Source organism: Haplochromis burtoni, unplaced genomic scaffold, assembly GCF_018398535.1.
Source record: "Haplochromis burtoni strain Fernald_Lab_line unplaced genomic scaffold, NCSU_Asbu1 Contig_59, whole genome shotgun sequence".
NCBI lineage: Eukaryota > Metazoa > Chordata > Actinopteri > Cichliformes > Cichlidae > Haplochromis > Haplochromis burtoni.
In genome coordinates this window covers 2,234,496-2,257,652 of record NW_024582420.1, presented here as the reverse complement: position 1 = coordinate 2,257,652, position 23,157 = coordinate 2,234,496, and the positions used below count along the sequence as shown (strand labels likewise).

Genomic DNA, 23,157 nt, shown 5'->3' with positions numbered 1-23,157 from the left:
TTGTGGGCCTCTCTCCTTCCTGTTCCGCTTTCCATTTTATGTTCATTTCCATTCCCGGACAAAGCCGTCTCTCCACGGTGTATTAATGCCCATCAAAGGCCTCAATCAAGTTGCTTTGCCACAGGCTAAAGTCAAACTGGAGAGGCTAAAGTTTAATGCTGTTAGTGCAGTGAGGATGTGGGCTCATGTCTCTTCCTTGTCCTGGAGTTTATTTTTAACCCCAACATCCACAGATATCTGGTAAGTCCGGTTAGTGGAATGAGGCGTCTGAAAAAACTGCACTCGCTGAAAGTGCCATTTCAAGGTCACTGACTATGACAACAGCCTTTTTCATTGTGCCATTAGGACAATGTCTTCATGTTTCACTGGGAAAGCAGAAAATTCATTAAATATAACATAATTACACAGGGCTTCCTTAAAAATTAGTCACGGCTGTGAGTCAGTAGACTCGTGGTTTCAAAGTATCCGGCTATAATAAATGTTTATGAAGAAGCTGCCGACTGTCTGCTGACATTTTCACTTCCTGAGTGGAATATTGGGCTTTGTATCAGTCCTAATTAAACTTTAACCTTTCAGTTCCATCTGCTACTTGATTTGAGATATGTTTTGAGCAATGCATCCACTAAGTGCACAAAATTAACACAAGACATGAATTTTACAGTCATAAATCCCCATTTTCCCCCCAAGTTAAGTGTGAAATTAAAGCTAAAGTAAGAGGAAAAAATGCTATAAATCATGGAATAGAAAAAGTCAGTCTTCATACAAAACTGCACGTCTTTCTGGTGCTGGTTAATGTACTTGTAATAACATGCAATTAAAACTATATTGGATTTGGTCAAATGAATTTTCATCAAGGGGCTCTAACCATGTGAACCTCATTATAGTTACTTAGTTAAACTTCTGTCATCAGTCGTCACTTCTCTCTAAAGGAATTTGACTAAATACTGGACTTTATAAAGACAGACGCAAGCCGAGTTTTTGGAAGTAAAATATGATCCATGAATGCATTCATTGTGTATGTGTGTGTGTGTGTGTGTTGTGTGCTTTAATGCTCCATTATTCACTGCAGGTGGGCCTACTGTTAGGGGGACGCTTCCACTCACGGTGCCAGAAAACTGACACGTAAATAATTTTTTAGTAGTGAGGACCACAATCCCACACGCTCTCGCTCTGACCTTCCTGGGCTGCAAAAAACAAAGAGTGTCCAAGGTTCTTGTAAGATCAGTTAGTAAAACTGTGGATACTTTTTCTGTTTTTTGTCCGCTGAATAAAAGGAGACCAGATTATGTTTGTGGCCAAAGCATGAAGCACCCTCTAAACACACCAAGAAAATTCAAAAGGAATAATAAATTATGCTACATTTCATCTTCATTTACAGCCATCACATTAGGTAATATTCTGACACTTAGGATACAAGTTTTTATCTCTGAAAGGATTCATTAATTAATCGATACTTTCTTGATTCACATGCAGTGCACAAGAAGCCACAAGCTCATCAGTTATCGTCAGGTTCTCTGCTAAGAAAAAGCCCAGACAGAAGTATACTGTTCTAGCAGGTTGACGATTAGTTTAAGTGATCATGAACTCTGGTTCACTGCCATAAATCGTCCTTCTGGCAAAAGAGGAGTGAGTTCAAAGCAATTAGATATTTGTTTGACAGCAAAAGATGCAACATAAACTGTTGTAAAGTCACTTTATCTCTTCCCTGAGGACAGTCGGTTTACAGCAGAGTGTGAGCCAGGTTTTCAGAGCATGAACATTGCATCAGACATGCAACTATGGACACCTTTCATTCTCATGGATTTAATTTGAAATCCAACCAAGTCAAAGAAGCAGATTTCTGCTCGTCTTTCACTCGCTTGCTTTCTTTTCTTCCCTCGGACATAAAACGCGTGTTTGCATGTGTCCACCATGTGTGTGTGACAGTATGAGCTTACTTGTGCCTTGAATGCAGTGTGTGTCCGCATATAATGTGAAGCGAGCAGTTCATCCGTCTTTCTTTCTGCTGCTTGCCCATAAGCTCTGTGAGTATATGCAAAACAAATGTGCACTCCACTGGAAGAGCAACTAACACACACACACACACACACACACATATATATATATCCATTTGGCATGGGTGTCTATGGATAATGGAAAATATCAGTATTGAAAATATCCTGAATCAAATATAACAGACTCATTTTGAAGCTGTGAGTACAATGATCACTTTTTTATTATCATCAAAAATATATTTTTCTCTGAGACAAATTCATAGCCTACAAAAATTTCATTCATAAATACAGCAGTGCTTGAATTGTACTGCACATGATTATAGGTAAAAAGCCATTATGTACTTAATTATTTGCGAATAATAATTATAAATGATAATAAGGGTCTTCCAAATACTGAGTTGTTGATTAAAGTAGGAAACCTCAATAAGCCAACAGGATGTTTTTATACTGGTCAAGTTAATAGAAAGGTTAGCTAAAGCAGACCGGAAATATACTCACTTCTAAGTAATCCTTAAGAACGGTCGTTGTGTAAGATGTTCAAGCTTTTATTTTATACACAGTATGAACACATAAAAAGACAAATTACATAAAAATATTATTTTACTCCCAAACTTTTCTCTGGGCGTGAAATTATATCTCCTATGTCATAAAAAAAACAATAAGGAAACTAATTCGAAAAATGAATTTTGAACTCTTTTATTCAGAGGAAAAGTATTTCTGGCATGCTATTAAAGCTGTCTGTCAGCATGACAAAACAAATATATTAATTAGTATCAGTAATAACTCAAATCTTTCGGTGGTTTGTGCACATAATCTACCTGGATGCTGGTGTATTATTTAGTAAGACTGTAATAATAATAATCGTATTTAACTGAAATGTAAAAGTCTAATAAAGCTAAAATAGTTATCGCCACAAATCAAACTGGGGTTTTTTTCGCTGAAATTAATAGGATGCAAGTGACTCCGAAACCCGTTTCAGTTGATATTTCAGAGATGAAAACAAAAAGATCTTTTAAAGCAATACTCGTGTTATTCTGAAGCCACATACGTGGACCTGTCGGCTGAATATGGATGATTTGCCCTTGATGAACCATTGCGAATGAAGGATAAAATTGTCCCCTCTCCGCCCCGGTGCCATCACTCGCAGGCTATATATTCATATCCAAATTGCTTTATTGTCACGTGTTAAGCCCCACGCCCCTCTTCTTGCAAACTCCTTTTCCTTTTTCTTTTTTTTTAAGAAAAAGAAAAACCCAAATGAGCGCACTAACTCGTTCATGTCATCAACATAATCACTTGGGAGAGGTCTCGAAGGCAGGAGATCTGTGTCCCATCCTCTAAGGGAAGACGGGTTTGTGTAACTCTCCTCAAACCTGAGGGGAGTTGTGGAGTGTTTGGTCAACGACAGTGCTTCCTGGAAAAGATCTGAATCGTTTTATAACCAAACCCAGCTGCGGTCTGGTGTGCGCTGCAGTCACCGCGTGCATGTATGTATGCGTGCGTGCGTGCGGATGTATATGTGTGTGTCTATTTTCATCTGAATGAGGTAGAAGGAGGGGAAGGGGTTTCTGCGCTTCCCTTTCCAATAGAGGGAGAGATAGGAAGAGAGAGGGGGGAGAGAGAGACAGAGAGACAGAGAGAGAGAGAAAAAAGTTTGGTCTTGTTCTCCCTTTCACTCTTTTTTTTAGGCATGAACACTGAGACCTGCGTTTCATACAGCGATATGACATCCATGGATTCATATTATAGCTCCTCTGCTGCGCAAGGTAGGGATCACCAGACGGACCACTTTAGGACATTCCCAGCTACTGATACCAAATACAGCCCCGCTGCCTTCCTGCCCAACAAAGGTCAGGGTTACGGAGAAAAGTCCAGGAGCCCCTTCCAACAGGAGTGCCAGTCATTGGATGCCGCCGCAGCTGGGCAAGGCACTTTCAGCAAATACCACCTCTTCATGCAGAGGTCTTCTTGCAAAACACCCCCCGAGGAGGACAAACTGCACCAGGAGAGGGGACACAACGGAGGGCTCATCTCTTGCTACGGTGAGTGGGGAAATAATTAAGATGAGAAAAAAACAGATCAGAGTTTTAATCTCGTGTTTTCAGTTTAAAGGGAAGAAACTGAAAGGGCCTGTGTATCAAAGGGCACGCTGTGCAAATAAAAGCTACAGCATCAGGGTGTTTTCTCCGGAGAGAGTCAGCGCGGCGTTAGTTTTACGTCTGATTTCTCGATTAGGCACACTTGCTTTGAACCTGTCACTCACTGCTCCGCTTCTTCCCACAAACTCCGCGGGTAGCTATTAAGGGTTTAGGAGATTTGATCACCAATGGCACGGATGCACAAGTGAACAAGCAGAGCGCAGATCGGCGTGAATGGAGGAGTGTTCTGATTAATCAAACCATTTATCCAAAACTTTTTTCTAACTTTCTGTCATCCGCAGAGAGGTGAAACTCTGAAGCATTAAAAGTGTCAACTGCAGCATATGCAGGCTCTCAAAGAGGCAGCGGTTCTGTGCGTAACGCGGTTAAGGAGAGCAATAATCTTCCCGACTATCAAATTGTCTCTTTGGCCATCAAAATTAAATTAGGGCGAATTTAATGCGATAATCTGCACTACAATCCTTAATATTGGAGTTGAGTCGGACAATTGAATTAACAGGTTTTCAGATGGCACAAATAGTGAGCCCCAAACTGATGATATTTTCATTTCATTGCACCGCCTGATTGGATCCAATTAGTTTAATTGCGAAGGGGCGCTGCTGTAATTGGTAAATGATGAGAGTGTGAATAAAACTTTGACCCTAGTTAGGCGGGCGGCCACTTTTAAACAGCATTTTCTCAGCGCATAAAACGCCTTTAACCTACAGCGAACTAAACGTAAGACGATATAGTGAACTTCCTTTGGTATTATCTGTTGTTCAAAAACAGGTACGTCATTTCTTGTTTAACAATAATATATATATATCTGATATTATAAGTGGTCTGTGTGTCTATGTGTGTGTGTGTGTGTATGTGAGTGTGTTGTGTGTTGTGTGTGTGTCTGTGTCTGTGTGTGTGTGTGTGTGTGTGTGTGTGTGTGTGTGTGTGTGTGTGTGTGTGTGAAATTAAATATATCTTTATCTCTCTGAATGAAATATATATTGTCTGGACTGAGTTTCGTTGTCGCGCTTTCTATATCTATAGCTCAGTGGACATCTGTGCTTAAAAAAATAACCAAAAAAGCGAGCTAACGTTGCAGAAAATTGATAAAGCAAACAATAAAATAAATTCAAACAACAATAATTGTTTGATGGGAGGCCTCTGTTGTGTCGCCTTTACGCATGAAGTCATCCCACCACGATCGTCCACAAACACAGTCTGTTTATCTTTTCTTTTTTTAATTCGATGGGGTTTAGGGATGTTTTGACAGTTTCCGGATGTCGGCTTCTTTATAGCTTCACAATGTCAACAACATAGAAGTCTTTTCAAAAAGGCATTCTGCTCCTTTAAAATGGCTCTTAAGCTTTTTATTATTCGTTAACTTTGGCGTAGATCTGATGGATCTAGAATAAAAATCGAAATAAAATGTTTTATGTAATGTTGTGAGCCGCAGTCATTAGACCGATACTTAAACTACACTTTTTTTCTTCAGTAAGAGCTATGAACTACTAAAGAACCAAAATCATTTTTATGATAAACTTATTTATATAAATACAAAAAAACCCGATTATTGTGTTTTGTTTTGTTTTGTTTTTAAATTAAAGGCTTAAAGAGGAATCTTGATATCATATTTGCTGCATTTTTTCTAATGACATAAAATTTTATACCAGCTTTTCAGTTTCACTTTTCTTTGGTGCTTTATCATTTCACTTCCAGTTTTAAAAACTGGAATTTGAAAAACCTCTGTCAGGTTTTCAGGTTCTCGTGGATTCTGCCTCTTTCTGCGACTCAATACTGTCCAAATGCACAGTGAAGAAAGCAAGAAAACAAAACCCATATCCACGCCATCAGTGCTCGGGCATTAATACGACTCAGATGTCAACCTTCTCTGTTTGCTTTTATTTCTCAGCTCAGGCTTGACCCTCAGAGAGCCAATCCTCCTTTAAATCTCCAGTTTGGAAACACGTGACATCCTGCTTGATATTTGCAGATCTCCTGTGTTGTTTTTTAAATCGGCGTTACAGTTGTAGAAATAAAATCTAATTCCCAGTTTAAACGCATAATTCCTAAAATACTGGAGGAAAACTGTGTGAGTCTGGGTGGTGCTGTGGGTGGTGGCTCCCTTATCAGTGGCTGCAGGTTTTTCACTGATTTCTGCAGCGCTCACTGACTCGACATAAATTGAACACAGCAGTAAAAAATGCTGAACTCGCGAGCCAAGGGAAGAATTTATAAACGATCCCTGATGTTTTTATTGGAAAATGCTGGACTGTTTTACTTCCTGGCTCATTTCTTTTATCAAACCTGTATTTTACACACTCACTCAAATTGTCAGAGATTTGCTGTGTTGTTATAATTTGCGGCTTGATCCCTTCAGTCAAAGGTGATGTGATGACTGGTCTCCGAGCTGTCTGAAGCGCAGGCCAGCCATAATTGAGACACAGAGCTGCGTAACCGTCTAATAAACATTTACTTACATTAGAGGAACTGCAAACACGGCTATGTTGTTTATACTCAGCACACTGCCAATCATATTGTTACAGCAAATCAACAAGGCAGCTCTTGGAGCCCGAAGAGAGCTTTCAGCTCAGGCTGAGGGCTGACAGCCTGAGACCGACTGATAGACTGGGAGAAGAATATGAGAGAGCGCGCTGAAAGAGCAGTGTGTGGTTAAAAACACTGTTTGAAGGCTGATTTAAAGCAACAGTCAGGCTACATGTCAGATTTAATTGTATTAAAATATCTATAAAAAGAGCCAAAGTTATGGGTTCACATTCCTTAAAAAAATAAAGAATTAATTAAGTATTATTTTAAAAGAATCCCTCAAAATTTAATATACTGGAGAAAATATTCCATATGGAGATTAATGAGTGTTTCTGGACTACTGGATTTTTGTAGGTCATTTGTTTCACAGCATAATGTATATGATTTTACAGGCAAAATATTATAATATTTGCAATTTCAGTGGTGTATGGTTTTCCAACAGGTTAAACAAGCTGCAGAAACTTGAAATACTAAAAATAAGGGACCTTGAGAATTGGTAATTATTTTCCATCACAGATAATGCACGTTTTCTTTTTATAAAGAAATCTTGTCACCACCACAACCAGAAAAATATGCATGCGATTCACAAACTCTACTGTATGAAAAACTTTCAAAAATGGTGAAAAAATAGAAGTCTAGGGACCGGGTAGGTCACTTCGTAGTCTTAAAACAACCACCTACATGTCTTTGTGATCCTCTTCCTCTTTTGATGTGTCCATGTCTTCTCTCAGTGTCTCAGGGTGCTGACCTTTAGCTCGGCGTTCCTGCCCTCATGTGTTTGGAGAGGAGCGGGAGCTCCCCTGCAAGCGCACAGCAGAGAAAATCCATTTGAGGGCCCCCCCCCCCCCCCCCCCCCATCCGAAACGCTCTGGTGTCAAAACAGAGCTCTTTGCAACATTTAGAATTGGACTCGAGCTTTACACGGTGCATGGTTAACTACCCCAGCATGACAAAGTGCAGATGGTTGACAATTTAAAGGAAAAGAAAAAAGTTATTAGTAATCTGAAATATGTGAAATGTCGCACTGGAGGGATGAAAGAAGATGTTTACCTCATTTTGAGTTCTGATGGTGGAGAGTGCCAATCCAGAATCTGCCATCATAGGCTTTAGGCCATCCATATGATGAGCTTCATCCTTATCACCACTCAGTGACCTCCTCGTGCCTTATGAGTTGGAGTGGGGTGAGGGTTATCTTCCATTAGAGAGTAAAGGTGGTCATTAAGAACTCCCACCACATATCTTCCTTGTAGGGGTACAGGAGTTGAGTTTTTTCCTGTAATTTGTCACTCATCTGTGCTGTTGCATGGAGGATTGCAGGCCTTCTTAGAGGAGATTTGTGCCTCATATACTTTTTTTTTCTTTAGGTGTAGGCAGTAACATTATTCACTAAAGACATGCCGCTGTTGCAGTTGAAAGCTATAAAAAATCGCTGTTTGTTAAACTGATTTCTTTGCACAGCCAGAATTAAATACTGCTCTGCTGCCCTGCAGGTATTAATATTTCATAACTTACACAGGCAGTTAAGGAAATTATCTTCAGTAGGACCATCATTTACATAATGCTTTCATTGCCTTGTGAGGTTTTGCCCCTGTACTCTTCAGCCTTTTTACATTTTTTATATTCCTTAACCATTTTTAGCCCCACTGCAACAATTTCACCCACTCGTAATGGCAATCTGTGCTGATTGGTTCGAGCAGGGCATAATGGGAACCAGCCACGCAGCCCAGACAACTGAGGCACACTTCAGCAACTCGGTGACATGAGTGGAGGTGACAAGGACTCAGGATCATTTTACCATTTAGCTTAAAGTTTGGCAGGGTAATTTACATTAGGCTCGGTTTGCATGGCCGAGTGAGAGCAGCAGGGCAAAAGAAAAAGGCTCACGAGGACCAGGACTTCCTTTGGTCTCTTTGTCACTGCTTCATGTAAACTGACCGCTTACGCAGAACTAGAAGACTCCAGATTGGTTCTGAAATTTTTTGTACACTTATTGTTTAGCGAGGTGAATTATGGCAAACGGTTCAAATTTCCAAATCAATAACTTGTTGGGTTTTTTTTTCTTTTCAAGATGTTCTTCTGTTGTGATTTCTGCTTTTTGAAGGCCGGGCACTTTCTGAAACTCTGATGATGATGTAAACATAAAGTTCAACTAAAATACACACAAAAATAGATTTTTTTTCTTCAGTTTATTTATTATTTATTCTACAAACCATATTATTGAAACTCTGTGGTTCTTTTTTTAATGTTAAAATTTAGCTTATGATTTGTGATTGATTTAGTAGGATTCCCCAGTTTTTCTGTCAGTGTCAGCGTCTTTTGTCGGTCTGATCAGTTGTGGTATTTGTAGTATTCCTGCTGCTGGGTAATTAATATTTCCTAATCAAAGAGGCGAGGCAGTTTGGGAGTTTTTAATTTCCAAACAGAGCTGCTGCAGAGCACTTTGTTAGGACTGAAGCATTTTGGATGTTTAGCTGGTGGAAACTGGTTGCACGTTGTGTTCTCAAATTCACTTGCAGTTATTGAAACCTTGAGTGGAAAAAAAAGCCATCACGCATGTTTTCAACACGGGTGTTTTTTTTCTTCATTTTATGTCTGTGCATTCCCACGAAAAAAACAAAACAGAAAAATGTAGACGAGCAAGCTCTTCGCACTCGGAAGGAATGTTCTGTTTCGATCACACAACAAAAACATAAGATGGAGGAAATTCAGTTTTGTTCCAAAGTCTGGGAGAAACATTTGGAAGAGAGCTGGTGGGTGAGAGACAGGGAGAGCGATGCAGAGGGGGGGTGAGAGCGAGAAAGACAGAGATTGCGTGAGAGGTGATTTATCAACCTTTGTCTTTATGGGATTTTTTTTCACAGTCTGAATTTTTCACAGCCTGCTGGGATGGCTTATTGCTCTGTTGCAGAGAGGTTAATGGCTACCTGTTGCATGGTTACAAACACTGAACAAACAGAAATGTGTTCATGCTTCTTTTGTTTAGTATCAGGTTTTCCCAGTGTACAGCAGTGGTGTAAAAGTGCATTTTGTATGCTTGTATGTATGTAAGCACCTGATATTACAGCAAAGAAACCGAAGTGCAGCAATATCCTTCCAAAAGAGACAAGGCCATGATCGCTTCATCTTCAGCAGAGGTTGAAGATGTTTTTGGACTTCTTCTTCATCTTCTTTTTTAAATGATGTAAAAAAAACAACACAACAACACGGAGAGGATCTCTTATAACATACAGCTGGTAAATTGTCTGATCCACATATTTAATGCTTTCGACACTAAACAAAGTGCAGGAATATAATGAGGAGAGTAAATGTGTTGGTTGAGACCAAACCCGGAGCTAAGAAAGGATATCAGTGATGTACTTGGCACGCTGCATGAAACTTACATTTAGTGCTGATGTGCTTTCAAACTGCTGAATATGTAAATAAGTACTCATTCTGTTTAAAGGTTTCATTTGAGTCTATTTGATTATACGACACATCGTCTCACTGTTGTGCAACAATTAAAAATACTTTAGCTTTAACTAAAAGTACAAATATGAAACAATAATTCATTACAAACAATAAGTCTCAGGTCTGTGTAATAAAATAATGATAAAACACTTTATTTTACACATTATATTGCAAATCTTTCATTTTAGCAGCAGTCTGCTTAGGTCTGCATTTGTGATCTGTTATGGAGTTAAACCGGATGATGAGTAAAACAAAGAGCATCTGAAAACAGCATCATATTTTACATCAATCTTTAAGGCTTTCGTTTGACTGCCCAGCGTGCACGGCTAGGCTCTTCTAATGACCCCAATTTAATTTCTCTTTCACAAATGTAATCCAAATATACTCTGCTAGTGTTTTTTCTTCTTTCTCTACTTTTTGAGATATTTCCTTTTCACTTTGAATGACACGTTGTTAATCTCTCTCAGCCTTCGTGGGGTGTATGATTTATTGTGTTTCCTCTTAACACACCACGCTGACCCCAGTCATCCCAGTCAATAAAGAGGCCAGGAAAAGTGCCCTGTCACTTTACAGCCCCGTTAAATTTACACTTTGATGCTGCCCCTCGTTTTCAGCTTCGAATTAAGCAGCCCACGCCACGTCCCCGTCTAGCCCATAAGAGCGTCTGTTGTGCCCCGATGGCCTTGCAAAATTGCAAGTGTGTGAGACGCAGCAGAGCTTTTATTCAAGTGTGTAACTGTGATTTTCTAAATCCCTCCTGATCTCGTTCGGAAGAATTTTCTGAGTTTTATTTTATGTGTGCAGACCGTTCCCTGTCCGCGCGGCACAGAGCTGCACAGTAATTTGAACAGATGCTGGCTGGTAGAGTCACTGCATTGAAAATAGAATATTCTGTGGTCGTGGCTAAAAACATCTTCATGGCATTTTCATCTAAAAGAGAATAATTCTGGTGCGTGCATTTGCTGGACTGTTCTGGCCTACGTGAGTTAGAGACGCTGCGCGCAGAAGTGCAGATGTAAGCTAAAACTGTGAGAGAACAGTTGAAGTCATGAGCACTGTGATAGAGGTTTTGATGGAGCACATGTTTTTCACAGTCGCTCCTTTCCTGCCTCTCTGAGAGGAGATTTGATCCTGACAGCACTCTTTGCAGCCAGTCTTTCTTGTGCTCTCTCTGCATATGGCATTCCCTGCAGGAGGGCCCACTGCTCTTCACCTTGGGCAGTGCCGGAGTGCTAAAGAAGATTGCATGGATAACAAGCAGGAGATTGTCACAATATCCCGCCCTGCCAAAAAAACTTCAGTGACGCGATATAAACAATTGCCTTTGATCAGTGAGAGGCCTCATGATTTCAAACAGCCTGACAGCTCTTGCTTTGCAGGGACTGCGGGTGCAGGCCAGGGAAATATGATTAAATAACTGCATAGTATTTATGCTAGGAGAAAACACATTTTCTCCCTTCAAGCTCAACAGGGTATGTTAGTCATGGACAGTGAGGCAATGTTGGAAGCACTGGACCCCCAGCAAGCGGTCTGCACCAAAACACAGCTCCTGAGCCCATCAGGGGAGGCCAGACTTCTCTGTTCTCTGAACGTCGTAGAGCTAAAACGCATCTGGTCGGATGCACGCTGCAAACCGTGCAGCAAGGCAGGTTTTTTTTACTTTCTTCCGTTTTCTTCTTCTTTGCAAGGCTGAATAAAATAAAATAAGAGCCACACAGCTTCTGCTGTCCAGAACAGGCCTCAGTATTTTTTTTTAGTACCAAGCCAAATGCTTTGCCTGGTATTAATTGGAAAAATATGCTCGTTTTTATTATTCATATCCCTGCAAACAAGATAAGGATTGTAAACTATGAATTTGGTCTCTATTAGCTACTGACAGTCCAGCATTGTACTCGACAGTCAAGAAAACAACTGCAGCAAAAGTAATAAACAGATGCTCGCAAACACATCTCGTAAAAATGTGTTAGAAGACAGAATTGAGTAGAGAAAGAGAGAGGGGAGGGAATCAGGGTCCCTTCAGCTCACCTTGTAGTGCATTACCCAAAATGGCTCTGAGATGGGGTCACTGGGTGTGTGTGTGCATGTGTGATGCCTTCTTTGCTGACCGAGCGCTGAGCAGGAGCTCACACAAACGCACACACCTCCCACTTCTAACCTTGCAAATTCTCAGATGAGCGGAGACGTCCTCGTTCCTGAAAATAACTTTGCCTCAGAAAAAATCGACAAGCAGGACGGTGCCGCACGGCTACTCTAAGTCATGGTGATCAATCCGAATCCCCCCCCCCCCCCCCCCCCATGACGGGAATAGTTATTAACCAAGAGATGTGTTCACAATTGATTAGATCAGCGGGGCCCCAAAAGTCCTGCCAACTCAGAGACATGGCTGTTGAAATTTATGATCAGCTGAGCCATGAAGAAAGAGGGAGCGTGTTTGTAACTGAGACAGAAAGAAAGCACAAAGATCTCTATCTTGCTTACATGGCAAGAAGCCGCTCTGCAGCTATTGCATTTTGACAGTTTTGCTGCCAGGTGACTTTGCAGCCACATGACAGACTTCAGTTACACATACAACTAATATGAGGATAAAGTATTCTGTGTGTGTCTGTGTGTGGGTGTGTGTTGGATTGGAGGTGGTTTAGGAAGGTAAAAAAAAAGAGTTGTAAAAAAAAAATCCAATTTTCTGTCAGGCTCAAATTATAGCCTGAGATTCTCTTCACCCCCCCCCCCAAACACATCGCAGAATGATCTACGAACTACAACTGGAGCCTGTAAGCAGCCAGTGATCAAGACCAGCCATTACACACTCAGACAGACAAACACACTGACGCGCACTCTCGGCTCTGCACACCAGCGGATTTCACAAGTCGCAGAATTTCCTCACAAAGAGCGAGAAATCCCTTTGTTCCACCCAATCAAACCCAATGAAATATCACAGCGATCGAAGGCATAAATCATCATTTATGAACACGCTGCCAGGAGCCATGTGACTGGGACGTTTAGTAGGATAGAGGATCAGTCATTTCTTTCATTTATTTACTTTTAAAGGGTGCTGAAAAAATGAAAAATGTTTGTCCCAAGTGCCCAGTGCTGTAATAGATTATATCTATCTGACTTTTTGAGAGGGACTCAGATCAGAAAACACTTAATATCAGCATGGCTCTAAGGGGAACAGGGCGATTTGAGAAAGCCAAATAAGGCCACGCTGATAAATATTAGCATTTATCTTTCAGTAGCCATGGGCGTGTGAAATACGCGGTCTTAAAACTCCATTTTTCAAGAGCAAAAATGTTGCAAAACCAGAAACCATTTCAAATCTTTGTGCCAATAAGAGGAAGAGAAGAAAGGCCGGGGCAATAAAAACTTTCATCTTGTTCAAACTCCTCCACATGTGATTTGAATCAGTGAAGTGTGAATTGCTTCCTTAAATTCTGAATAATAGCATTTGGACAAACACCGTTAAAAACACATTTATTTTATTAAACTAATATATCCTCTCCAATAAAACATTGTGTGTCTAATCGTCAAGTTACATCCTTTTTGGGCAGTGTTATGTAATGACTTTTCCTTACATGCATTTGGGGTTTAAAAAAAAAAATCTGAACTTCAGACATTCACAAATATCAGTCCTGATACAATTATAGAAACACAAACCTCTCCTAACAGTTTTTAACCTTTTCCTGACTCACTAGGTAAAGACAGTTCTGGTCTGGCAGATTCTGACTTGGCCCCAGACTCCGACCCACCTGGAATGGACACCAGATACCTAGCTGTGAAGGATCAGGGCGTCAAGGCGGCCTCTGATAGGACGCCAGGCACTGACTTAGCGAGCCCTCTGGAAAAAGCTGATGGTGGCGAAAGCAACAAAGGCAAAAAGAGGCGCAACCGCACGACCTTCACGAGCTACCAACTGGAAGAACTAGAGAAGGTTTTCCAGAAGACACACTATCCTGATGTTTATGCTCGAGAGCAGCTCGCGCTCAGGACGGACCTGACTGAAGCCCGCGTGCAGGTACTGCAGCACACTCAGCAGCTGACGGGGAATTTCACATGAAGCTAAATGGGTTAAACAAACTGCAGATAGAGCTGGAAAAAAGGAAACACTGCACTTTATAATAACACACTGAGGCTGATTAAAAAACTTTATTTAGGGTGGTCGTTCAGTTTTGTGTCTTTAGAGACGTTAACTTCTAAATCAGAGGTGTAAAAAGAAAAAGTAAGCTCTTCCACAGCTGAACATCACAACCTCATGGATCTTTGAGCATCTGCAGCTCGACACAGATAACGTCACTCACAGAACAACATGAGAGATTTATCTGGTAATGTGGGAGTCAGGGGAGAGAGTGGGGGAGTGGGAGCTAACAGAGGCCAGGGGGGCCCAGGGGGTAGCTGAGGTTTGAGCTGCCTGTGCCTCATATGTGCAGTTTTAGGAGCGCAGACTTTCATCAACATATGAGGAGACCCCTTTGACGCTGCTGTTTCTATTTTTCCCCCCATCGCATTTGCACCTAAACGGTTTAATTTGCTGAATTTCTGATTTTAGCTTTGAGCTTGAGATGTCTCGCTGGCCCGGTTATGACTGCTTTGATACATTCCAACATTAATGGGCAGAGAAGGAAACCTTCACTGTTTCTGTGCCATGTCTGTGTGTGGTGTATGCGTATGACTACAAAAGCCCCTGGATTTTCTCTGTTTTTCTTTCATTAAGTTCCTCTTCTGACAAGAATGTGTCCCTGCTGTTGTCTCCGGGGGTAAGGTGTGAAACTTTTCCCGTGGGCTTTTAGCGAGCTGGAGATTTATATGTGAATTCATATCTATTTGAAGGCATGTGATGTCTTCCAACAATGTACGGAGACAATATTATGGATATAGTTTTTGATGTGCGGGGCTGTCATACATGGGATGAGATAAGAGCTAGATTAAAACCAATCTTCGACATGGAGCGGTGGCCAGCAAATTTCCACAGCGAAACGCAGGAAGTCCACGCAGCCAAAGGGTTATAACTCAACCCCGAGTCGCTCAAGGTATGCTGCTCGGCTCTGTTCTGCAGCTCGCGCTATCACGGACCTGCCCGCTTCAGATGAATGCAGCTTTTTACAGCCCTCGGCTCTCCCAGTGGTCTTCTTAAACGCTCAAGTTAAAAAAGATAAAAGACACGAGATGCCTTGTCAGTCAGAGAACGGGGCTCTGTGCTCCACACACACACGCACAAAAAAGCCCTCACAGCTCATCATTTAAACATCTGGAATGAAAAAACCAAAATGGGAAGAAAAAAAAGTTGATCAGCTGATAAAAGAAAAACAGTCCACGACGGCTTTTAAAAACCTTTTGTTTAATTATAAAAACAAAAGACAAAAATCACTGAGAGTCCATACTTAGGTTCGTTGCATGAAAACAGGGGGCTTTCAGTTAAACAACATCAGGGATCGGAGTTGTTTGCTTTTTCAGTCTTGGGGTTTCAAAGGAAGAGAGTGAGCCCAGCTCTTATATACAATATAGGAAGGTCAAAGGTCAAGGGTTTCAATAGCATCATTGGTTCTGAGAATCAAGATGGCATCTAGTGTGGAGTCACCATCTCTAACTCACAACACTGATAAAAATGTATTTTTTCTATGAAGCCATTTAAAAAAAAAAAAATGAAATCATGTTTACACTAATACTGTGATTTGAGCTGCGTTCCTTATGGCGACAGGTTAAAAACCTCTAAGTATTGTTTACTTTACCTTTACTTAAAAATAAAAATAGGACCTAACAACATTAAGACTTAACAGGTCTTGCAACAGTATCCCTGCCAAGACTGTTAGCCTTTGAGTTAGCGGGAGGTACAGAATAGGAAACACAAAAGTGTTTACAACATAGAAATGAAACAGGATAAAGCCTCACCTTCATATGGAAGCTTGTTTCTGCCACTCAAAAGAAATGTGAGTTAATGATCTCAAAAATCTTTCTTACTAACTTCTGAGAAAATTACTCAAATATAATCTCGAGTTATTATGTCCAAGTTTTCAGATAATAGCTTGAAATTTGATTTAGCATTGCCTGGTAAAAAAAATAAATAAAATAAAAACAAAAAGACCCAAACTTTAAACCAGATCCAACGAGGGCAGTGAGGGTCAACTTTAGTTGGCAGGTATGACGGCTATAGCTGTCACCCACCTTTATCATTATGTTTTACACTTTTTACATTTCAGGCAAATGATTAAAGGTAACGCTGTGTTTAACTGCATGTTAAACTGGCAGCTGAAAATATAATGTTAGTTATTAATACCTTTAATATAAATAATATTAATGGTGTTAGCAAATCCTGTGTTGCTTTTGATCATGGCCTATTACAAAACAAGGCTGCAGCAGTCTTTTCCAGCATGCATTACATTCCCAGTTCAGTTCTACATTTCTTTGGGTGTTGTGTCCACTGCTTGTCCTCATCTTACCTTTAATTGACACAGGAAATAAGACATTATGTGGTGGGAGGAGGAGAAACGAGAACAAACTCACATTTAATGAACAACAACACCGCTCAGAGGCGCTTCAGCGATATTATTGGCGCTTAAGAGTGTTGGAAAACCGAAGCCAGGCTCAGCCTTGGATTTCTTTTTACTTTGGCTTGGAAGCTGACATGAGTGACAGCAGAGGCGGGTTATCAATCCTCTGAGCCGGTCTCTCACTTCAAAGTGTTTTCAGCCCCATACAGCTCTCCTGCCGGGGCCAGTTTGGTATTTCTCTGCTCTTTCTCTCTGGGGCAGTAACATAAATAAAGCCTCATTGAAAGTCCACCAGCTACTTAAGCTGTCAAGGTCTTTACCAATTACTGTCACAAAGCAGCGTGTGCAACGCAAAAATATGTTCTCGCTGTATAATAGCCAACAGACTTGGCACGAAGCAAAGGCTGAGCAGGTTCGAGCTGCTGGCGACACTTATACTGGGCCTTAGAGGTAGCACACAAACATTTTTGGAGTGTAATTATCGATATTAGTCGAAAAGAGCCAGCGTGAGCTTGCCTGGAGTTGAGCATCCTGAGTTGGACAGTGTAGAAGAGGATGCATTAAAACATAAGGGAAAGAAGGATTATGCCCTTTGGTCTGTGTGCTTCTTTAATTTAGTAGGGGACAGCGTCAGAAAGCCAGGAGTTTTGGCTTCAGGAAATTAAAAAGCAAAATGCAAACAAACCTCAACTTATAATCCCATCTCACCTTTCAATGTCTTTTATTGCCTGCATAGATTTATAGTAAAATATCTGGGCACAAAATGTGAGAAATCCCATCGGAAGGTAACTTTTTGGTGCCGAATTTAAAATATAATCAGTCCAGGCTGGTAGCTGAGAGTTGCAAAGGAAATCAGGTGACCTCTAAAGCGTGCCAGAGACAGTGATGATAATTTAAACAAACTAATGCTCTCGATAAACAACGCCATCGGGTTCAGACGTCTGTTTTTGCCGGTCAGCATATAAGCACTAAGGTGAGACGGAGCTCTGTGAAGGCAGCAGCACATTGTTTACATGTTTTATCGTCATTGTTGTCTTTATCATCTATAGGATTTTGTTCATTATTATTATAATTAAAACTAAAAATAATAATTCCTTTCTGCTGCAAGTTTACACCTAAGTTTGAATTTTTGATATGCTTCAAATAATACTTTCAGCCATTGGCAGTCTACCCACATAAGGGTCGTTTTCCCATTTGAAATGGAAACTTAGATTTGTATCTATAGAAAAGTATTTCCTTTAGATTTGAGGGGAAAGCTGCTGTTAAGAGTTCAGGCTCCTCTGACTGCACACTCTGTCCTGGATGAAAGTAAAGAAAACCTCAAGTGTTGCTGGTGGTTTTTGTGATATTTGGACCTTTTCCTTTCTCTGCAGGTGTGGTTCCAGAACAGGAGAGCGAAATGGCGAAAGAGGGAACGCTTTGGCCAGATGCAGCAGGTCCGAACACACTTCTCCACAGCTTACGAGCTGCCTCTCCTGACTCGTCCTGAAAACTATGCTCAGGTACAGTGTGAGCTCTTTAACACGTGTTCTTTCAGACCTCTCTCCCCCGACCAAAAGCTAAACGTAGACAGGGGTGATTTTTTTTTCTTTACTGCTATGATCCTAATTTCTGCTACAGACTGGGAATGATTCGCTTGCAATAAAATCAACTTTTAATTGCCTTCCGTTGCGTCAGGAAAGTTGCTGCAGGTGGCAACAGTTAAAAAAAGAATCTCTTTTTCAAGGAGTTGTTGAACATTTTTGAGAAACTTGGCTTTTTTCCTTCATAGTAAGATTATTTTTAAGAAGAAAAAGGGCAAAGTATGTAGCACATTTTGTACGAAAGCACCTCTGTAGGGTACTGATTAACATGCTATGCTGTTTTTTGTCTAATTTTTTCAGGAGGTTCACAGTTTACCAACATTAACCCTCAACAAGGACACAAATAACTAATATATGTACCCTAATTACAAAATCCCTTAAGCATGTAAGGCTTTAGATTGGACTGTGCTGGGTTACAGGAATTGGCACTTGAAGATAAGGAGAGCCAGATAAATGAAAAATACACCTGCACTAATCTATTGTATACACAAGTGTTCGTGGGTTAAACAGCCAATGTAGTCTTTGCTTTCTTTGAGCGTGCATTCAAAATAATGAGGTGTGTGACTGCCTCACTCATGTTGATTTTCCAACAATATTCCAGATCCAGAACCCTTCCTGGATCGGCGGCAGCAGCGCTGCGTCTCCTGTGCCGGGCTGCGTTGTGCCCTGCGACACAGTGACTCCGTGCATGACACCTCACCCCCACTCTGCCAGCGGGGTGTCTGATTTTCTGGGAGTACCGAGTCCCGCAGGTCACGTGGGGCAGGCTCACATGGGCAGCCTGTTTGGAGGATCTCCTGGCATGGCTGGAGGCATCAACACTTACGATCTCAACATGGACCCCGACCGCAAGTCCTCCAGCATCGCCGCTTTGCGCATGAAAGCCAAAGAGCACAGTGCAGCCATATCTTGGGCCACATGATGTGTTGACACATGCTGGATGACGGGGGACCTTGTTGACCCCTGAAAAGTCTAAACAATCCCAGAATGGAGTAAGGGGTGGCACTAAAATCAAGGCAACAGTGGCTACCTTCAAAAATGCTGCAATCAAATTATGTGGGGAAAAAAAGAAAGAGATAAAGATTTGGCAAAATCGGCAGTGCCATGTTTTTGGTGGCACAGCAGTGAGTGCTGTGGAAGCCCAGTGAGAAGGTGAAGGTGTGCTGTATAACAGGAGTTGCAGTGTAGTGCTGAAGATAGGCAAATATATATATATATTAAAAAAAAGATGCTAGAAAAAAGTTCAATTAATCCAAAAAAAGAAGAAAAAAAAGAAAAGAAACATCCATGCACTTATTTGCTAACACAGACACAATTTCTATTTGTACAGAGCTTTTGGTATGTTTGTTTTGGTGCTGTTTTTATTCTGATCTTGTTATTTAAAATGTCCCCCTTTTTCCCTTTTTTGCGTCATTTAATTTTAAGTTTTGATTTCACAGCTAGTTTAAAAAGCATTCTGAAAAAAAACCCTTTTAAAAACCTCCATACATTTTACTCTTTGTCAGCATTAACTTAAGTCATGCCGGTGCTGAGATGACCATCAATACAAGCGTCACAGTAACCAAATCTGGGTATGTTTTCCAGTGACTGAAAACACAGACAGGGCTCTTCCCTCTAACATTACAAAGTAAAACAGATGAAAAGTGGTTCTCTTGAGTATGGCCAAGGGTAAAAGATCCACCTGCTGCACTGACCCAGCCTGCTGATGCCCAGAGAGGAGGAGGAAATGGTGTATGGGAGTACGAGAGGGGCACAGCAGGCCTGCTGCTCTCAGGGTTGAAGAGCCTGGGAGCGCCAGCCTCCAAACAGATGCAGTTCTGTTTTCAGGAGAAAGACTCCAAGTGGACATAACTGTGCCCCTTGCATTTCTAGTCTCACAGGTCTCAGAAAGAGAAGTGCCTACCAGTCAAGCCAGACTGCCAGAAATAACACAGGAACCAGCAGAAGCCTCTTTTGAAACAGAGCGGGCTACTGGGGATAACACCGTGTGTTGACGCTCTTAAGCACTGAATGGATGTCAGTATTCAGCAGCCTTTTCTGGACTTGAACAAGCCTGCATTTGGCTTTCAGTGCAGCGCTGCCATACATGTCATTGTTACTCTTCCTCTTCTTTTTTTTTTTTAACCATCATCAGATCTTTCAAAGTACTCCATCACCCTGATTAATGCATAGTGACCTCTGTGGTTCTGTTTAAGGTTTTGGCCCTGTGTTCCTCGTGCATACATGAAGATTCAAGTGTATTTGGACCAGAATGTGTTAAAGCTGAAGTAAAATCAGGGTCTCCTTTGCACTCGGTTGCAATGGGCCGTGACCTAGGACAACAAAAACTCTCAAATTGATTCTGTGTGAGTCCTCAGCTTAACTCCAAATGTGTTTGGGTTGATGCCCTACTAAAGTGTGTACATCAGCTGGGTTCTGTAGTACTGAGTAAGCTCGGGTCTCTCTCTCGGATCCAGTTCACCTTAATTATTTGACGCTGTAGCATAAAACAAACTAAATGGCAGAAAATCCACAGGTGCTTCGATGATCAGTCTGCAATCTACAGCGAGGTGACTGATGGGAATGAGGTTAAAACTGGCTGAAAGTTCTCTACAGCAGAACAAGGCAGGATAATTGTGTCCATCACAAAGTTGTGACATGGAGACGAGGATTAAAGCTACAAAACTTTGGTCCTAGCTTCATCCGTTTTTGACCATATTTATAAACGTTTTTTCCCCCGTCAGATACCAACATGACAGGTCCATGTCTTCCCTCCGCTTTCGTCTAGTTTACTTCTATCAGGACTTAAGCACTATTCCCTGTGTCTGTGTCCTTTGCCCCCACGAAAAGAAGTGTAAGATAGAGGTTGACCCAGCCAGATACCTCATACCTTGCCGGGGATATCATTCAAATTTTTAAGCATATTTAAAAAGCAAACTTCCATTTTTCCCTGGTAACAGCATCTTGCAGTGACAGAAATAGCCAATGAGCTTTTCAAGTGCAGCAAGATGAGGTAATACATGGCTTCCTTTGTTTGCAAAGCTTGATTTAGGCCTGAAGCATAACAAAGGGTTTCATGGTCTCAGAAAGCAAACCCGATACCTTGTGGTACCACCTCGAGGCAGAGCAACCATTGCTAATTCCCTAAACTAAACCACATTCCCTCTTTTCCTGGGTAGGTAGGTAAGAGAGGTGAGGTGCGGGCTACAACCTGTCAGCAGAGCAGATCGCCCTCAAGTTGTCCAAATCACCTCCAGTTTCACTCCTCTGTGCAAATGCGAGGCATGTGCATGCACAGAGGACATATCCCAGAAGTGAGAGGGTATCCTTGCGAATCTGAACATGGGGCCCCCTGTGCTCTAGCCTAGGGGTTGGACGGAGGGCGAGCTGTGAGGGCGTCTGCTGTGTTCCGGTGTTCTGGGAAAAGGACAGTGCACACAGCTGCGCTCAGGGGGTAAATGCAAAACAAACATGCCTCACACATGCTTCCCCCTCAGCTGTCATGGCTCTGCTTTCAAAGATCTACTCCCCCCTCCCCAATCACACACATTGCACTGCGCCTCTCCCTTCGCTCACTCCCACTATGTCCACCAGCCCCAAGCAGCAGCCCCTCATCGCAGGGTCTGAGGCACAGCCACACAGGCAACTGAGGAAGGCTTTTTAATTAACACTGAGCCATGTGGAGGCTATGGACTGCAGTATTGTGTGTCAGGATGGACAGGACTGTCTGTCTTCTAGTTGGTCTAGCTGGACGCAGACATACTGGCAATGAGACGCTCAGGTTTACCGTTTTCTGTGCATTCATGAGAATCTCCAGTGAGGTCTTTAACATATGGAAACCAAAGACGGACAGTTTTTACCACTTTAAGTAATTTCCTACACTTACACAAAGCCTGTTAATGCAAGATTCAGCTTTATATTTAAAAAAAAATCTCTCTTGTATGCTGCACAACTCCAGCCTTGAGTGATAACGTCCCCCTTTCTCATTTTTTTAATACTACTGAAGTCAGGTAATCAGTATAGGAGTAAATATATGATAAATGCGTGCTGTTGTGTGCATGTACAGTGTTGTGCGTGCAGCTTGAAGTGTCATAAGACTCGTAAACATTTTACTAATTTTATGCAGTTTTATTTTGTGGGACAATTTATAAATATTTGAGTGTAAAACTTCTCTTAAACTTGGTGATGATCTGTTTGTATTCCTAGTGTTTGTGGACATTGTTTTCTCATCATGTTATTCTTTAATTTCCCCCTCCTACCAAGTTTGTGTGGCTTTAAGCTGTCTTTGGAAATGAGAGTATGAATTTACTCATGCTTGTGTGATTAAAATACCATAAGTTATTGTACTTTGATTTAGAGTCGCTGTGTTCTGAAATGCGTAACAGCCTTAATAAGGTGGAAGCAGCAAAACAGTAACTGCTCCCTGCAGCTTCTCAGCAGACCGAGACTTCCAGAAAACTCAAATGACTGCAGCCGCGGTACAGAAGAAAACCATCCTCCTATTAGCACTCGAAGATCGCTCAAGTCACTCCGAGTCTCAAGAGAAGTCTTTCAAGATGTCAGCTAAAGGCGCTGGTTGGCCAGAGAAGTGTCTGAGGCTGTTGAGAAAACCCATAAAATTTGCTCCGTCTTATTACTTCGCACCACCGTGCCAAAATATTGTGTCATCCCTGTAGTCACATTGTGAAATCCCCGTGCGTTTCAGGTCCTTTGAAGGGACAAAAGTGCTGAAATGAGATCGCGCAACCCACAAGACTATCACACTAATTGAAGCTGACAAAAATACGAACTGCACCCTTTTGAACCGCTGACATTGAACAGGGTGGATTAGGCAGCTATATTAACAACAGGTGACAGCCTGGAGGGAACAGTGGATCGGCCGTGTCACGGAGGGGCTGATCTGGACAGTCACAGATTACAGCGCGAGGCAGACGTTAAAGAGGAAAGTGTCTTTCCTCATCTTCTTTCCCACCTCTCTTGAACATCGAGGAAA

At 41.6% G+C, this 23,157-nt stretch overlaps 1 protein-coding gene across 2 annotated transcripts; it reads left to right on the top strand.

The window, feature by feature from the left end:
- Nucleotides 1–3,281: 3,281 nt before the first annotated feature.
- Nucleotides 3,282–20,313, top strand: alx4a (ALX homeobox 4a). 2 transcript variants are annotated; one of them, XM_005931434.3, is made up of 5 exons: nt 3,282–3,481; nt 3,683–4,036; nt 13,813–14,132; nt 17,976–18,104; nt 18,787–20,313. In XM_005931434.3, the coding sequence occupies exons 2-5, from the start codon at nt 3,685–3,687 to the stop codon at nt 19,105–19,107; spliced, it is 1,122 nt and encodes a 373-aa protein (XP_005931496.1). In that variant the 5' UTR covers nt 3,282–3,481; nt 3,683–3,684; the 3' UTR covers nt 19,108–20,313. The 2 variants fall into 2 exon arrangements, with proteins under 2 accessions (XP_005931496.1, XP_005931494.1); XM_005931432.3 differs by having other exon boundaries at nt 3,282–4,036.
- Nucleotides 20,314–23,157: the final 2,844 nt, after the last annotated feature.